The sequence below is a fragment of the Sorex fumeus genome, unplaced genomic scaffold (genome assembly GCF_029834395.1).
Source record: "Sorex fumeus unplaced genomic scaffold, SorFum_2.1 ptg000013l, whole genome shotgun sequence".
Taxonomy (NCBI): Eukaryota; Metazoa; Chordata; class Mammalia; order Eulipotyphla; family Soricidae; genus Sorex; species Sorex fumeus.
In genome coordinates this window covers 15,945,790-15,965,216 of record NW_026606070.1, presented here as the reverse complement: position 1 = coordinate 15,965,216, position 19,427 = coordinate 15,945,790, and the positions used below count along the sequence as shown (strand labels likewise).

At 40.3% G+C, this 19,427-nt stretch overlaps 1 protein-coding gene across 2 annotated transcripts in view; it reads left to right on the top strand.

Annotated features, from left to right (window-relative positions):
• The window catches only part of SLC4A4 (solute carrier family 4 member 4), a 346,379-nt gene that overhangs the window by 97,081 nt on the left and 229,871 nt on the right, over positions 1–19,427 (top strand). For both annotated transcript variants that reach the window (XM_056111484.1, XM_056111485.1), the window contains exon 3: positions 11,957–12,092. In XM_056111484.1, coding sequence (XP_055967459.1) covers positions 11,957–12,092 — 136 coding nt within the window. The remainder of the gene's footprint in view (positions 1–11,956; positions 12,093–19,427) is intronic.

The following is a 19,427-nucleotide window of genomic DNA, read 5'->3' as shown; positions in this document are numbered from 1 at the left end:
AAAAAATAATTATAGATTCTGCTGTTGCAAGTACTGTATGGTAGTACCTTGTGCTAATTTAACATAATTATTTAAGTTTAGCAACTGAGTCCCCTCAATTTGGTAGAAATGTTAATTAGAAAAATTGGAAGTTATGATGCACAGTGAGGAAAATAGAAATCATTGCTAATTTTACCATGTATTAGGGGTGATATTGGTGACATTTGGTGGGTATGTATATCTTATGTACATGTACATATGTATATAAAATAAGAAAACTCAAGAGATATCTATTTATCTGTATTTTTGGGGGGATGAATTTTTTTGGTATGAATACTGTGTAGGTCATTAAGCCTTTGGTTATAAGTGCAGGAGGTGCAGTTATAATTGGAGTGAATGAAGCAGCTGAAGAAAGGATCTGAGTATAGCTGCATCTTTGAAGAAAGTAATTTATTTGAGCAAAAGACTAGAGAGAAGAACAAGAACTGAAAGTAAGTTCGTGCTCATTCAGTAAGGCATTAAATACTTTTCAGTTTTAACAAGATAAATACACTGGTGGTTACGTGTAAGTGAACGGATATGATCATAGTAACTTTCTTGAGTCTTCTTTTCTTCTGGAAAATTCTTAACAGGTGGTAGGTATCAAAGGCATAATTTAGGATTCAAGTAGTAGCAAAGCAATATTTGGAATTCTGTGCTGCCCCATCAAACCTTATTATCATATGTCTCATGACATTCTGCCCAGATTTTTTATTTCGCCCACTTCCCCCTGCATGTGTTGCTTTGGCATCTTGGATGTTGCCTCTTTGGGAGCTTTGGAGGCCAATGTCCTTGGCCCGGTGCAGACTTTGGCATGCCCAATGCTGGTTGGTCGTGTCTACATTATCATACTCTTTCCAGATGGTTTTGCAAATAGAAGGCACAAAGGGATTTGAGCCAAAAGGATGAGTCTGTGTGAAATGTCCTTTGGACACCTAGAAAATACTTGAAGGGTAGATTTTTGGGTTTTGTTTCATTTTAGACACTGTGATTTCAATATTGTTAATGTCTTGTTTTTATTCATTAAATATTCTTTTTTTTAAATTAGTGAAACACCATGAGGTACAGTTATAGATTTACAAATTTTTGTGCTTGGGTTTCAGTTATACAATGTACCCATCCCTCCACCAGTGCCCATTTTCCACCACCACGGGTCCCAGTATCCCTCCCACCCCCCATCGCCCCCATCCCACCCTGCCTCTGTGACAGGGCATTCCCTTTTGTTCTCTCTCTCTCCTTTTGGGTGCTGTAGTTTGCAAAAGAGGCATTGAGTGGCAATCATGTTTGGTTTGTAGTCTACTTTCAGCATGTTCTCCCATCCTTGGAGGATCTTCCCAACACCCTTTATTTGGTGCTCCCTTCTCTATCTGAGCTCCCTTTTCCCCTAGCACGTGTGGCTGGCCTCCAAGTCATGGAGCAAAATTCCTGGTACTAATCTCAGCCACTCTTGGGTGTTAGTCTCTTATTTTGTTACTTTATGTTCCCCAGATGAATGCAATCTTTCTGTGTCTATCCCGCTTTTTCTGACTCATTTCGCTTAGCATGGTACTTTCCATGTAGTACCACTTGTATGTAAATTTCATGACTTCTTCTTTTCTAACAGCTACATAGTACTCCATTGTGTAAATGTACCAAAGTTTCTTTAACCAGTCATCTGTTCTCGGGCACTCAAGGTTTTTTCCAGATTCTGGCTATTGTAAAGAGTGCTACAATGAACAAACAAGTGCAAATGTCACTTCGACTATACTTTTTTGCCTCTCTGGGATATATTCCCAGGAGTGGTATCGCTGGGTCAAATGGGAGCTCGATTTCTAATTTTCTGAGAATCGTCCAGACTGTTTTCCAAAAGGGCTGAACCAGTCGGCATTCCCACCAGCAGTAAAGGAGGGTCCCTTTCTTGCCACATCTGCGCCAGCACCGGTTGCTTTTGTTAGAATATTTAATGAATAAGGGTGGTGAGAAAGGGACCCTTATTCATTAAATATTCTAACCCTCACCCTCCACCAGAGTGCCCACTTTCCTCCACCATTGTTCCTACTGTTCCCCCTACTCCACCCTCCCCATTTAAATGGGATTTCAGCATTATTGTGACATTCGGGGAGGGGGGAGGGGTCGCTCTGGGAGCCAATGAAATTACTATTTCTCTAAGTCCACCCTTCTCCACCCATCGAAAAGACTCTATGAATGCTATCCAAACCTGGGTTAAATGAAGTAGGAAAAAACGAAAAGAAAAATAAGCTCTAGAAAAAATACAAAAGTGTTCAGTTTTACCATTAATTAATTTATTTTTGTATATTAGTGTGTTGAGGTTGTCAAAACAAAACGCCATAGAAGGAGTGCCTAAGCAATTGATTTCACTTGGTCCTGAAGACTGGAAGTCCATGTGATTTGGGGCCTTGATAAAGAGCACTTCCTGGGGGAAATTTTTTTCTGTGTCTTTACACAGTGAAGAGGAAGAGGAGATTCTGCCTGGTATTTTTTTTTTTTGTGGGTGGGCTGTGGGTCTACCAAGAAATGCTGAGGATCCAGGGGAGCTCCCCTGGCGATTCTTAGGGTTGTTTGTGGGTTCACTGTGAGAGATGAGGGTGCAGTGCTCAGGCCCCCTGGTGCTGGGGGATCTCTAGGATTACTCTGGGGATTACATAGGAGAATTTGACTATATGAAGTTTTAGGATACAATATTTTATCCATAACAGCTTATCCTTGTTCCAGTCGGCAACAAGATGGCTAAACCCTCCAAATGAGCAATTTGAATTTAATGTCTCTATGATGTAGCACTGTAGCACTGTCCTCCCGCGTTGTTCATCAGTTTGCTTGAGCGGGCACCAGTAACGTCTCCATTGTGAGACTTGTTACTGTTTTAGCATATCAGATACGCCTCAGGGAGCTTGCCAGGCTCTGCCATGTGGGCGGGATACGCTCAGTAGCTTGCCGGGCTCTTTGAGAGGGACGGAGGAATCAAACCTGAGAGAGCAGTGTGCAAGGCAAATACCCTACCAAATGTGCTATCGCTCCAATCCAATATTAATATAATTGGAATAATTATTACATCACAGGGTAGAGTCTGGCAAACTCCCCGTGGCATACCAAATATGCCAAATGCCAGTAACAATGATGGGTCTCATTCTCCTAAAGAGCCTTGAATATAATCTCAGGGCTAGGATGAAAGAGACGTTACTGGGGCCTGCTCAAGGCAATCGACGAATAACAGGATGATAAAATGAAAATGAAAATTATTACAAAGACCTTGGGTCAGTGGTTTTGATCCAAGATAGAATACCTTGAAATTCCAAAGTCAGAGTTTATCTGACTACTGGCCTGATTTCTGTGAAAGGCCTAGCAGTATTTAAAACACAGATGCTCAGAACCAACAGATAACTTAGTTTTCGTTTTTCTAACCTGTCATACTGGCAGAAAAGAGGACAGAGAGAGATATTATAAGCTAATTAGAGCTCTTCATTATGTTTTGAAGAACTCCGAGTGTCTTATAGGTATGACGTGATAAAAGATTACAAAACATTTTTGTAAACTGTAGGCACTTTTTCCAGTATTTTAAACATGAAAGGCTAAGACACAGGTATTTCCTCCAAATGCCTCAGTAATCTCCAGTTTTGATTATCTCTTGCTTGCTGAAATTGAGTTTACTCTGCTCCTGTGTAAGACTGATAATATTCTGAAACCCAGTTCTTGGTACTATGGACTCTTTATAGCTGAATCAACTTCGGGGTCTATAAAGGATAGTGCTGTGAAAGGAGAGACTTTTATGTGTGAGAACTAATAAATACATGGATACTTAAATATTTTTAACATTACTGGGCCCACTCGAGCAAATCAATGAACAACAGGAGGACAGTGACAGTGACCGTGACAACCATCGTTATGAATGTTACCTGGTTGTTTAAATTTCTCTGAAACAGAAAAAGTAACCATCTAACTTAACTGTTTAGAGACGACCAGAAATTTATCAATAGGTGTTTTTTTTTTTTTTGATTGGTTAAGATATAGCTAGATGAGGGCATAGAATAAGCCTGGATGATCCATGTAGATCATTCCAAGAAAATTTAGGTTTTATAAAATAGGTTCTTTATGGAAGATAATTGGTGGTAATATCTGACATTTAGCTCCATTCTAAGCAACTACAATGAAAGCATGAAAGTGTGTATCAGGACTCTTGGTTGAAAGTGACAAAAATATCTAAAATAGATTTAGGTTGAAAGGAATTGTTGCATATGATTGAAAAATTATTGGCTGCGTGTGTACTGGCCCGACGTGCTAAAATGATGGCATCAGAAACCTCGCTGACTTGTTTCTGAGATCTGTTACGTCTACCTTCTTCTTAGGCAGGCTCTTGACTTTTTCCTTAGAATTACAGATGCTCATCCATACTCTAAACATTTATTATGGCTGTAGACCTTGGAATAAAGTAAAAATTCCGAACTTCCTGTCCTCCAATTTCCAATATAGGATCCATGGGGTTTTGCTCTGATGGACCTTAGTTAGGTCATGTGTTTCAGTCAAAATTAGTTGCTGTGGCCAAGAGATTTGATATTTTTATTGTTGAGATGTGAGTCACAGGAGGTGAATTCAGCTTCAGTAGACTTCAAGAGTAAACATTGTTCTTCAGAGGAAAAAAGCAGTGCTCTTACTACAAAAAAGTGGTTAAGGCTGCTGAATGGGCAAGACTAACAGCTACTACTCTGTGTGTGTGTGTGTGTGTGTGTGTGTGTGTGTGTTTTAAGGATTTACATGTGTATAAAACTTTACACATTCAGCAATTTCTTGTGTTTATGGTTAAGAATATGAAAATGAATTTAGATATATTTTACTGTCCACTGTCCTCCCGTTGTTCATCGATTTGCTCAAGTGGGCCTAGTAACGTCTCCATTGTGGAACTTCTTGTTACTGTGTTTGACATATCCGATACATCACAGGTAGCTTTCCAGGCTATTTGTTTTAAATCGATAACATTATTTTATAAAACTATATGTCTTGGAAGTACAGTTTCACTTCTCTTCATACTATAGCCCACAACTTACACCGATCAAGTGCAAGAATCTTATGTATGTATTTAAGTATCTTTTTACAGCACTATAGTGATCTACTAATAAAAAATAAATTGTGAATTTTTTTTGTCAGGGCAGGGGTCACACCCAGCAGTGCTCAGGTGTTCCTCCTGGCTCTGTAGTCAGGAGTCACTCCTGGCAACTCTCAGGGACCATATCAGATGCCGGGGAATGAACAGGGGTGGGCTACCTGCAAGACAAGCACCTTTCCCTCTTTTCTATCACTCCAGCCCTGGTAATGACATACAGATTTTTATCTTAGAATAGTTAGAGTAATTAAAATAGTAACCATATAAACCAGTTTATAGTAGCATATTGAACAATTAAATAGTTATTTCTTTATGCTTTGGTTTGAGGCTAAGAATTTACCAGATATTGAACTTTGTCAAGGAGAAAAATACAAACATCCAGAAATCCTCATTTAACCCTCAGAAAGAAATTTGCATTTAAACATATCAACTCAGTGTGAATTTCTCATTATGATCATTATTTCTATTAAAAATTATTTTTTGGGTAGCCTGCTGGGTGACCACAGTGGGATGCTTCTGAGACCAAAAATAAAAAGGCACATTCACAATCTGCCTTATGAAGGGTATTGAACAAGTGTTCAATTAATTAACTTTGGACTATTTCAGATGCCATTATGATTTCTGCTTCTTTTGAAAATGAGTATATTTGCTGTGTATTCTGCTCATATGGCAATATTATTTTATTTTAGTGTGTGGGCCATGGGCTGGAGTGATAGCACAGCGGTAGGGTGTTGGCCTTGTGCACAGCCAGCACGGCCTAGCCGGGTTCGATTCCTCTGTCCCTCTCGGAGAGCCCAGCAAGCTAACAAGAGTATTTCGCCTGCACGGCAAAGCCTGGCAAGCTACCCGTGACATATTCAGTATACCAAACACAGTAACAACAAGTCTCAAAACAGAGACGTTACTGGGCCCGCTCGAGCAAATCGATGAACAACGGGAGGACAGTGGACAGTGGACAGTGGGCCAGAGTACCTGGTGATGCTCAGTGGTTATTCCTGCCAGTGTTTGGGGGACCTTAGGAGACACCAGGGATGGTATCTGAGTTGACAGTGTGCAAGGCAAATACCCCCTTTGCTGTTCTGTTCTCCAGCTCCTGACCTTATTACTTAAAAAAATGGGGTCACTATCTGTTAGAGTGTTATGGCTAAGAAATAACTTAGAAATAACTCAGATAGGTTTTAGGTTATGTAACTTGTGGATCTTGGGGAAGTTCATTAGCTGCTTAGTACTCAGTTTTTCTATGTGTTACCATAAAAGATGAGAACAATAGTACATATTTCATAGGATGTGTAAAACGAATGAAGTAGTAAATGCTGAATAGAACAATGCTTGTACAGTGTAATCAGTAAGGATATTAATTATTTCATATTTATTGATGTTTTAATGTATTTTTCCATGCACAGTATTTTGTGGGCAGGGTCTTTATTATAGTTCTTAATTTAATTATTTTTTATACTTATTATTTTTTATTGGATCACTGTGAGATAAATCCTTACAAAGCTGATCATGATTGGGTTTCAGTCATACAGTATTCCAACACCCATCTCTCCAACAGTGTACATTTTGTAGCACCAGTGTCCCCAGATTCCCTCCTATTACCTCTAACCCCCACCCCCTGCCTGCCTCTATGCGGAGGGGTGTCACACTGGCAATGCTCTGGGGTCTCCTGGTTCTACACTCAGGAATTACTCCTGGCAGTTCTCGGGGGACCATATGGGATGCTGGGAATCAAACCTGAGTCGGCCTCATGAGAGGCAAATGCCCTACCCACTGGACTATCGCTCCAGCCCTATGACAGGCACTTTTCTTCTCTCTCTCTCTCTCTCTCTCTCTCTCTCTCTCTCTCTCTCTCTCTCTCTCCCTGTCTTTCTTTTTCTCTCTCCTATTGGGCATTGTGATTTGCAATATTGATACTGGAAGGTTATCAAGAATATCCCTTTACCTACTTTTTACAGGGGCTTTATTTTTTAAAAAAATATTCCCTTGGGGCTGGAGAGATAGTACAGCATGTAGGGTGCTTGCCTGGCATGTGGTCAACCTGATTTGGTACCTGACATCCCATATGATCTTCTGAGCACTATTAAGAGTAACTTCTGAATACAGCACCAGGAGTAACCCTTGAGAAGTTCCTGGTGTCACACCCCTCCAAAAAAAATTAAAAAATATTCTCATTTCGGGCTGGAGCGATAGCACAGCGGGTAGGGTGTCTGTCTTGCACGCAGCCAACATGGCCGACCCGAGTTCGATTCCTCCGCCCCTCTCGGAGAGCCCGGCAAGCTACCAAGAGTATTCGATATGCCAAACACAGTAACAACAAAGTCTCCAATGGAGACATTACTGGGCCCGCTCGAGTAAATCGATGATCAACGGGAGGGCCTTTACTTTTACTTTACTATTCTCATTTCAAAAAGTACTACAATGTATTGCAAATACTAAACACTTGTAATTATTTGTTAAGCTGCCAAATAAGAGTATGGAACTATTCTTTGATTATTATAAATATGAGCATTTCCATTTTCTTATGACATGTCTTTTTTGGAGGGGCATACCTGGCTGTGTTAAGGGCTTACTTCTGGCTCTGTCAGGCGTCACTCCTCACAGTGCTCTGAGAAACATATGGGGCACTGGGGATCAAACCCAATTTGGCCATATGCAAGGCAAATGCCACACTCCCTGTTATTTTTCTGATCCCACAGTATGACATTTTCTAGTTGCATTAAAAAGGGGCAGAGGAAAGAAGCAGAAGAAAGAAGAAAGATTTCTTGTGAGGAACTAAGGCTGTGTGTGTGTGTGTGTGTGTGTGTGTGTGTGCGCATATATGTATGTGTATATATATATATTCCATTCTTCCATTGATTCTCTTATTTATTCTTTCATCCATTCTTTCTTGTGCAACTTCACTGTACACAGAGCAGGGACCAAGAATAATTTTGGTAAGGGATAAACCAAATTGTAAAGGTGTGAGGACAAAGTACAGCAATGAATTACAAACAGAACGATGGCTATTAAATGTCTAAATAGACATTTAGATTAAATGCTGTGTTCCCTCTGGGTAGAAGGAAATTGCATCTAACAGAGAAAAACGGCTTACCTGAAGTGTTCATTCTTTCATTTGCAGCTTATTGAACAAATGGGATTGGTGCTGTACTGTGGTCACTGTGTGACTAATATCAAGGTGGATTAAGAAAATGGGTAGAATAAGGACAATTTTCAAGACGTAGATATTCTTCATTTTAGAGTTCTGAATGTAAGGTGCCCTTTGTAAAGGTTATAGCATACTAAAAACTGGCCAAGTTTTATTCAGTCACATTGAGTTCACTAATATTCAGAGGGACGAAGTGCTCAATGTTGGGTTGACTTTTGAGGAAGGCACTAAAGCACACTGACTTCCAGGAGCTTGGTGATCTAGTGGGAGATAAAACCTGCAGGTACAAAGGAAGCAACAGTGAACAAATAGAGAATTTTTTATTACCCGAATTTTAATTTTTTTGTGGCAACCACAAAATGATATAATGATATGAATAAATGAGAGATCTGTGCTTCTATGGGAGTGCTCTCTCTCTCTCTCTCTCTCTCTCTCTCTCTCTCTCTCTCTCTTTCTCCCCCCCACTCTCTTTCCTTTTGGGCATTTTGGTTTGCAATTTTCAGACACTGGAAGGTTATCATGCATATCCCTTTACCTACTTTCAACACTCAGTTCTTGTCCAGAGTGATCATTTCTAACTATTATTGTCATACTGCCCCCTTCTTTATCCTAAATGCCCTTTGTCCCCCACAAACTTGTAGCAGCTTCCAATCATTGACCAATCCTTCTGGCCCCAGTTTTACCTGGTCTTGGATATTAGTCTCATACTTTTTTTTTATATCCCACAAATGAGTGGAATCATTCTATGTCCATCCCTTCTGACTCATTTCACTCAGCATGATACTCTTCATGTCTATTCGTTTATAAGCAAATGAAGAACTATCTCTTAATGCAATTTTTTTTTTTGCCAGTACCACTTTCTCAGTCTCTCTCTAACATTTTTCTGCAACCACTTTTTAAATTTACATTTATCAGTGCCTCACTAAGCTTCTCCAAGTACACAGGTAAAGTCAGAAATGGTGGATGGTGGCACTGTCAATACTCCTGCAATCAACAGTGTCTTCTGTAACTCCACTTACATTTGACAGAGGTTTTGCTTTCCAGCATTATCGCTTTTTGTTTGCATATTTTCCTCTTTCCTAAATGATTCCCTATTTTGATTGTTCCTGTCATATAAATGGGAGTTGAGAAGGTACCATGGTTATGCACTTTGCTGCCTGCACGTGAGCTAGATGACAATGCAGTGATCAACCATGGACAGACTTTAAAGGAGCACTAGTTGTACACTGACTGTGGCACACATATGTTGGTTGTTGAAATAGTAATTTATGGATGGAGGGCTAGTTGGGAAGTTTGTTCTTTTATACAGTTATTCTCAAATACAACCTACTAGCTAAAACCCGAACTAAGTTCTAGGTACAGGGAGCGAGTCTTATTTATTCAGATGGTGGTAACTGAAATTCACACGTGCTGGAACCAGGCCAAAAGAGGACTCCTAAAATTTCAGACCTTATTTTATGAATATGTGATGCATTTTTCTGTAATAAGAAGAAATCACTTTATCTATTTGATTTTGTAGGATTTTTGCATTTAACATATAGTATACACATATAAAGAATAATAATCGTGACCTCATGATTAATGGCTGCATTATTTATATAATGGGTTTTGGACTCACTCCCAGTGGTGCTTGGGGCCTTGGCCTTAGTTACTGCCACCCCTCCACCTCCCAGTGGTATATTGTTGAATAGTTACAGTATAGTTTATTTAACCAGTCCTCCTTTTGGACATGTAGGCTTTTTCTTTTTGTCAATTATTCACAGTGCTTCTTTGGTTGCCTTTGTAACTAAAACTTTAAGATAACTATTTTGTATTTAGAATGAATACCTTTCTAATGGACTGGAGCGCTAGCATAGCAGGTAGGGTGTTTGCCTTGCATGCAGCTGACCGGGGTGACCTGGGTTCAATTCCTCTGCCTTTCTCAGAGAGCCCAGCAAGCTACCGAGAGTATCTCACCCACACGGCAAAGCCTGGCAAGTTCCCCATGGTATATTCGATATGCCAAACACAGTAACAACAAATCTCACAGTGGAGATGTAACTGGGCCCGCTCGAGCAAATTGATGAACAATGGGAGGACAGTGACAGTGACCTTTCTAATGATAGAATATCTCATTTACACACAGTATATATGTACTCTACTTTTTTTGATTGGAGATTGCCATATCTGACTGTGCTCAGGGACTACTCCTGGCTCTGTGCTCAGGGATCATCATTTCTGGCAGAGCTCTGGGACCATATGAAGTTCCTGGGATTGAGCCCACATGAACCGCATGCAATGTCTCCAGTCCCTATACCTGTGTACATCTACTCTACAAAGGTTTCCACATCTTTACAAATTTCCTTTAGGGAGATGTACCCATTTAGGCTACTTTCAGCCACAAGGTGTGAGGTGTGCGTACTTTTCCTTAAAGGCTTGCCAGTAATGGCTTTGCTGATCTTCATTTTTTTATTTGCTTGTTTATTTTGCTTTTGGGACACCTGGGGCTGTGTTCAGGGGCTTCCTCTAGCTCTGTCCTTAGGGAACCATATGTGGATCAAATCAGGGTTGGCCACACATAAGAGTTACCCCTTCTACTCTCAACCAACTGTAAGAATTGCCATTCTTAACTGTTGCCATTTTCATAGTGAAACATGAAAATGGCAACGTTATTTTCATTGTTAATCTGAATAATTTTCATGGGCTTATCTCTGGAATATCATTCTTTCCTGAAGCATAGTAGTTTTCATATGAAAAGATTTTGTTTTATTAGGCCTAATACCTATATTTTGATACACTTATTGCACACATATATCTGTATATTTGGAGTGCATTCACATGTCTGTAATATTCTTGACTTTAGCAGGTGTTTTAAAGAATATGTGGACCCTAGTATTCTAATGTGATCATTTGTTTCCAAATGCTTTGCATTTTAAGTTTTACAAAAAAGGCAAAGGTGCTCACAACCTGGCAGAAACTCTAGTTAATTTTTCATTACATGATTTTCAGGAGATGGGGTCAAAAGGAGCTAGTAGGGCATTCAATTATGTGCTTCAGTATGTTGGAAATTTTTTTCCCCCCTTCAGGTGTACAATATTTTACTTGGGCTTGTTTTTCAAGTGCATTGGAGCATGGCTAAACATTTTTGGGTACTGCCATTATGTAAAGAAGAAGCCCAGTCTTGTTAAATATTCCTTCATCAACTTTGCAGTTAGCCAGTTATGGGCAGTAAAGAACTTGTGAGACCATGGGCTTTAGGCATTGGACAGGGGGAAGGTGGGTGGTGGAAGGTGGGGGCCTGGGGGAAAGTCAGGATTGGGGTTCTCTGTTGCCCCCTCCCACTGCTATAGAGAATGTGATTGGCTAAAGCAAGTTTCTCACTAATACTTTTGGATGGGTCCTAAGTGGGAAAGAAGGGAGAGTCATGTGGCTGGACCTCAGCTTATTGGAGTACTAAAAGTCCTTTGTCACACACTACACAGAACTGGAGCACAGTCCTTTTGGTGGAGAGCTGAGATACAATTTAGAGCCAAAGCAAAAAGAGAAGGGCTTTGATTTCCTTTTGCTTTTAGGCTGGGAAGAGGGAGGCTCAGCAAGAAAGATGTCGAGTGAAAATGTGGAAGAGCAGCCCAATAGTTTTGTGGACAAAGGAAGGACCCGGAGCCACACTTTCCTCAGTGTCATCCAACCGGTCTTTAACGACAGTATTTTCCCTTCCACAGTCTCTCCTGCCGCCGAACGCATTCGCTTCATTCTGGGAGAAGAAGATGACAGTCCAGCACCCCCCCAGCTCTTCACTGAATTGGATGAACTTCTGGCTGTGGATGGGCAAGAGATGGAATGGAAGGAGACGGCGAGGTGAGGCGCGGTTGGCTCATGCAGCCCTGACCCGGGGAAGCCAGGGTGGGTCCAAGAAGTGGGTCTGTGTGTGCCTTTCTCGAACTTCAGCACTTTGAATAACTGTTGCCTGGGTTAAGGAATAAAAAGATTCTATTTCTTCTCTTTTCTATGGATGGATGCGGGACAGTATTTCAGCACTGGAGCATTGTTTCATTCATCTGTGTTGTTGCAGTTTAACTCTTCTAGGCAATTAGAAGCAAATCTCCACTCATTTGCTATTTAATGGTAGAATATGTTAAAGAGATAAACACAAGCACCCAAGGATAATAGGTTAGAAATACATGTCCACATGCCAAAGTTATCTTTATCTGATTTATTGCCCATTCCCTGCTAGGAGGAAGATCACAGAGACAATGACTTGTTACTCACACAGTTGCAATTCCAAGTAAAAACCTGTAATTGAAAAAACACTTGGCTGAACACAAAGTATAAGTCTCACCTGAATTTGGAGTCTAGTGATCTGAGTTCAATTTTCAACTTTGTGGTCTATTAACTGTATAACACTCAGTTCAGAATTTTAATTTCATCAATAAGAAATGGATAATAATGCTTAGTATATGTTATATGAATATTCAAAATATGTAAATATGATATGAAATACATGTCTATGATATCATGTATATTAAATACATATGTATGGGTAGATATATGGTGAAATGTTTTGTTAAATCTTACACAACTAATTTCATTAATCTCACAATAAGAGACTTTACATAGATTCAGTGATATGTTCCACAATAAATCATCTATGGTATGTGATGGTTTTGTTATAAAAAGACTTTGATATATATTATTTGTATCAATGTTATTATTACATGGAGATTGATGAAGTACACTTTTACAAACAAAATAGTGTTAAAATGGGCATTTTATGGTCTGTAATTAATTATCTTTTCCTGCTTGGATGCACAGTGTATGCTGGGCACTTTTTTAGTTACTATGAATACAGAGGAAACAAAAGAACATACCATAGATAACTGTATCTTATTGAAAAGTTTTAAGTGAGTTCAGTAAAGTATTTTCTAATCTCAGGAATTAGGTAAACCAAACCATTATCCAAAGGTGGGTTTAAAAATTAAGCAAAGATAGGCCCTGTGACTATAAATGGAAAATAAATTAATATATAAAATGTTCTAAATTAACTATATAATTTTCATGTCAGAAATAAATTATTTTTTATAATGAAAGATAAGTAATAGCTGGTGAGCTATAGAAAAACACTAGCCCAGTTGTCTTTCCTTTATTGGGTGAAGACTCCTGTAAGAGTTAAAGAAAGAACTTTTAGTTTGGGGAGGATAATCTTAAAAGCTTCATACAGTATACCATTTGTAATAAAATCTTCACTAAGTTCATTGGATTTTGGTGTAGTTTTAGTTTTAATTTAGTTATTAATAATTGTTCTTTACAAGTTTATAAATTTATTGTTATTTTCATTTACTAGATATTCCTGATTGTCTTAGCCACATAGGATTTTTAATTGTAGAGCAACTTTATCAATTATTTCATTGGATAATGATGGAGAAGCTTTTTTTCTATAAGAATTTTTGGGTCATTCAGTCTTGTGGAAACATCTGCTTAAAAAATTTATCAGGAAAAAAGTGTAATGGGAACCATGAAAAGTTTCATATTTTCTATAACTTAGACTATGCTCAGCATTAGGGAAATATTCCTAAACTTTAATTTTTTAAATTTTCTGGGTAATTTTTCTCTTAGTAATATTCTGACATCTATGATGGGTGTTTTTGTCTTAACTCTTGTTTGATAACTAATTAATATTTTCTCCTATTTAAGAAGTTCTTTGTAGTTCATTTCACTCCTACCTCTCAATGCTTCCTCTGAGGCTCTTCATTCTTTTCTCATTAAAAAATGGTCTCTCTCCGTGATACAGTAACTGGATCTCATTTCCCTTTCTCATGGCCAATAACCTGTGTATTAGAAGTTCTCAGTAAAGCATACTTTTTGTACATAAAATATCCTCTGGAGGAAACCTTTCAAAGCAAAGAGACTTTTACTAGTCTCTCCATTTTTTAGTCTTTCTTTTCTTTATGTAAAAATAAATTTTAAAAATAACAGTGAGAATTGTAATGCTACTACTTCAGTTGTTAGGGAGATATTGGTCTGTACTTGCTATACAGCTGGCTATACCTAGGTGTTTAAATGAGGGCTGATTATATACAGGTCTTTTTTAAACTTGAGTTTTTAATTCTGCCAAATATGGCTCATTTCTGGTAGTATCTTCTCTAACATGTATATTTGGTAGCTTGAAATTTCAAATCTATTTTGCATAATAAGCTGTGATTTGAGAGTTACTTCGATTCTTATTTCCCTGAAATTTGTGGGAGTACTAATCTTGGAGTAAGATTTAGGTATAGTTTTACTGTTGCTATTGTTTTTCTGTTTTAAAGTCAAAGGTATTCCATACTTTATAACAGATGACCTTTGGTACCAGAAGGTCACAGTTCATTGTGTATGTAAATCAATGTTGAATAAGATGGGCATAATATTTTTATTTTATATTCTAAGTATTAAAATGGTCTTGATTATTTTTTCATCCTTAAATACTTTATTTCTTGGGGTCATATGTGTCATTTTGGTGATATCAGTTCCTAAGACACTGTATTTCTGGAGAGGAGACAGTGAGATTATGCAGTGTATTGGGGGAAGGTTTTTAGGAAGATACACATCCACAAATTGTCTACACTCTGAGACTCTTCCTTTATAGGATTTGCCACAGTTATTGTCACTGTCACTGTCCTCCCGTTGTTCATCAATTTTCTCGAGTGGGCCCAGTAATGTCTCCATTGTGAGACTTCGTTGTTACTGTGTTTGGCATATTGAATATGTCACGGGGAGCTTGCCAGGTTTTGCCGTGCAGGTGAGATACTCTTGGTAGCTTGCCAGGCTCTCTGAGAGGGTCGGAGGAATAGAACCCAGCTCGGCCGGACTGACTGCGCGCAAGGCAAATTCCCTACCTCTGTGCTATCACTCGAGCCTGCCACAGTTATTATTGTTAGTTATTACATATGATATCATTATTTAAGTTTTGCCCCCTTATTGCACTGTTGTGTTCCTAGTTTCTCTCAGTGCCTGGAACAAACTAAGGATTTAGTACTATTCAGGGTGGTAGACTGAGGCTGTCTGCCCTAGAAGCAGTTCTAAGCATGGTACTTTCTTAGAAATATTTCTTCACCAAAGTTGGAAGTCTGTTAGAATTCATCTCCACATGACTAACCAACAGGTAATGGCTAGGCCCACGTTGCCCAGAATAAACTAATAAGACTCAGAAGGGGGCTCATGTTTGAAGTTTTAAGTGAATTCTGAATATTTGATGCCATTTGCACCTAGTTCTCTAGGTTTCCTTCCTATATACAAAACAAATAAGTGAGTGTTTAATAGACATCTCAGCATATCATGTACCCAAATTAATTCACCTCAGATGTGTTCTTGTAAAGCTCTCACCAAAAGGTGCACCATTCCCATAAGACACTCATGTTAGAAACATTAAAATCGTTGACTCCCTGGGGTGGAGGGATAGCACAGCGGGTAAGGCATTTGCCTTGCATGGAGCCGACCCGGGTTCAATTCCCAGCATCCTGTATGGTCCCCCAAGCACCTACAGGAGGAATTCCTGAGTGCAGAGCCTGGAGTAACCCCTGTACATTACTGGGTGTGACCCAAAAAGCTAAAAAAAAAAAACACAACAACAACAAAAAAACACATTGACTTCCATCTTTGTGTATATCCTGACACAGTCCGTTTGCAAACTTTATCTTGTGCATAGTCAGATAATCAGACTGTCTTCTCTACTCACATTTAGTATTGCCATAACCCTGGCCCACATTACCATAATTTCTTTCCTTAATTATTTCAAAAGCATCCTTATACGACTGCTTCCCCTGTACCTGCCTGAAATGAGCCCATGAACAGCCTTTCATAATTCATTTAATTTTTTCTCTTATGTCTCTCCCCCGGGTTTGCTCTGTTCGACCATCACTGGCTAGTCATACTCCTGTGTCATGGACCTCACACTTGATATTTCTCTTTCCGCCCTCAGCTGTTTATCTCCCAGTTCCTGTCCTTCTCCCTTATCACTGTCTAGTATACTTTATATCAAGCTATTTCCCATTTCCAAAGAAGTTAAAGAAAATCCTATGAGAACAGGAATTTTTGGTTGTTTTGTTTACAGTTATATTCTAGAGTATGTAACTGCCTGGCGCACAGGCCACAAACAGAAAATACACCTTAGTAGAATGAATGAACAGAGAAACAGAAGCTTGATTCTTAAGTTTGCTGCTCTTCCAAAATCTTGTTTGCAGGTTTGGCGGTGTTTGTGTTTCTAGAAATATTTAGATTTTCAGTTATTCATGCCTTCTGTGAGAAACTCTATTTTGAGTGTATTTGTTTATTTGGGGGCCACACCCAGTTATACTGAGTGCTTATACCTGGCTCTGTGCTCAGGGATTACTTCTGGGATGTTGTAAATTGAACCCAGGCCAGATGCTTGCTAGGCAAGTGTCTTACCCACTCCCCTGTCTCTCTGGTCGCCCTGTCTTGAGTACTTTTGTAGTAATTTATGAACACCATTTTTGATGTTTAGTTTTCAGACATGATAGGATTATTGCATTAATCACTTAATCACTTAACTTCCCGTTAGTCGTCGATTTGCTCGAGCGGGCGCCAGTAACGTCTCCATTTGTCCCTGTCGCGTGCTAGTGTAGCCCAATGGCATCTGTTCGCTCCGGGAACATGAAGGGCCTCAAACCGATCGTTCATGATCTTGACGAAGAAGTCCGACCATCTGGTAGGTGGGCGGCCACGCGGTCTTTTGACATCCCATGGAATCCAGTCAGTAACAGCTCTAGTCCAACGGTCATCTTTAAATCTCATTACGTGACCAGCCCATCTGATTTTCGACACCTTGGCAAATGAGACAGCATCGTCCCTGATCCTTGATCGTCGACGGATGTCAGAACTCCGGATTCTTTCTCTCATTTGAGTGAAACGTGATATTCCAAGCATAGCTCTTTCTATTCTTCTTTGGGAGACCTGAATAGCGTTCTCATCTTGTTTGCGTAGGGCCCAGGTCTCTGAGGCATATGTTAATGCAGGAAGAACAGTGGAATCAAAGAGATGTGCCCGGAGCCGGAGGTTCTTCATCCTCTTAGCTATTTCTTTGACGTTCTTGAAGGCGTTCCAAGCCACTCTCTTCCTCCTGCGCAGCTTGGGTGCCAGGTCATTTGTCATGTTGACCTCTTGACCTAGGTACACATAGCTGTTGTATTCGGAGATGGTCGTTCCGTTGAGAGCGAATGGGGCGTCAGGAACAAGGCTGTTTCTCATAAACATTGTCTTCGTAAGATTCAGCTGTAGTCCTACCTTTCCACACTCACGGTCAAAGTCGGCCAGCATTTGTGCCACTTGGCTGATGTTTGGTGTTATTAAAACAATGTCATCAGCAAAGCGGAGGTGGTGTAGTTGCCGACCATCTATTTTCACTCCCATTCCTTCCCATTCCAATCGTCGCATGATGTTCTCGAGGGTGGCACTGAAGAGTTTCGGTGAAATGGTATCACCCTGCCACACCCCTCTCTTGACATCAACGATCACTTCTTTGTAGAATGGTGAGATCCTGATAGTGAATCCGCAATACAGCTCACGGAGGATCCTGATGTATTGGGCTTGAATGCCCTGATTGGCTAGGGCTTCAATGACCACTTCCGTCTCAACAGAATCAAAGGCCTTCTTTAAATCAATGAACGTTAAACAGAGCGGCATCTTGAACTCCTGAGAAACCTCAATGAGCTTGGTTATCGTGTGGATATGGTCGATGGTGCTGAATCCTTTGCGGAACCCGGCTTGCTCGCATGGTTGTCCTTCATCTAGTGTTCTGCCAATCCTATTTAGGATGACTCGAGTGAACAACTTGTAGATGACAGACAATAGGCAGATCGGGCGATAGTTGCCAATGTCATGGATGTCTCCCTTCTTGAACAGTAGTACGGTCCTGCTGGTTTTCCATTGGGACGGAACCTTGCATTCAGATAGGTAGCAAGTGAAGAGCCGAGCCAGTGTATTGATGAGTACTGACGGCAGGTTCTTCAGGTGTTCAGGTCTGACCTTGTCTGGGCCAGGTGCTGTTTGTTTCTTTACCGATGAAATGGCGTGTCGGATTTCGGAAGGGAGAACGTTGGGAACGACATATCCATCCTGTGGAATTTGGTATGTCGGCAAGTGGACATGGCTATCGAAGAGATTTGAGTAGAAGTCATGGATAATCTTCTCCATTGCCGTTCTGGAGGATGTGATGGATCCATCAGGACGTCGGAGGGCAGTCATCTTGGTCTTATAGTTGGCGAAGGACAGGTGGGCGTTACAAATACTTTTCCCGGCTTCTGCCGCATCTACCAGTACTTCTGCTCTTCTCTCTTTGAGGTCTTCCTTGATCGCATCTCTGCACTGCTTTGCGAGCTCGGACGTTAGCTTGCGGTTGCCTGAGGCATGCGCCAAACCACACTGGCGAATTAGCTCAAGAGTTTTCGAAGATAGGCGATTTTTTGTGGCTATCTCTCTCTTGGCGTTCCTCACACATTCATGGAGGTGCTGAACCAGTTGATCATATTCCCCGTCAATGTTGTCAAAAATGGCATCTTCCCATGTTGCCGCAATAGTACCAAAGAGTTCCCAGTTGGTGGTCATTCTGGGAGTTCTCTTTTTGAACTTTGCAGCCCTTTCTCCCCACTCTGTGAAGTAGAATTTTGCACGAAGGAGACGGTGGTCTGATCCTGTTCGAAATTTTGGGACAACAGCGACATCAGTCAGGCAAAACCGTCGATTGAATATGATGTGGTCTATTTCGTTGTGGAATCGTCCACTGGGAGACTCCCATGTCCATCGTTTAGATTCTGCCTTCTGGAACTGTGAGTTACCATGAATGGTCTTGGTCGACATGATGAACTCAGACAGTCTCTCACCCTGTTCGTTCCATTCTAGGCCATGGGTCCCGATGTGAAGTTCTTCAGCTGATCTTCTCGGTCCTATTTTGGCATTAAAATCACCCACAATGATCTTGTAGAAGGTGTGGTTTTCTTTATAGAACTTCTCTAGCTCCATGTAGAACTTCTCGATTTCTCTTTCATCATAATGAGATGTTGGTGCGTAGACAAGGAAGATAGAAACTGCAGGCAGTGAGCCACATCTATTCAAATGTAAACGTCCGATTCAGGTTGTTAGGCATTTGAATGAATCAATGCTCTTGGCCAAGTTTGTGTTGACAAGGACACCGACGCCTCCAAC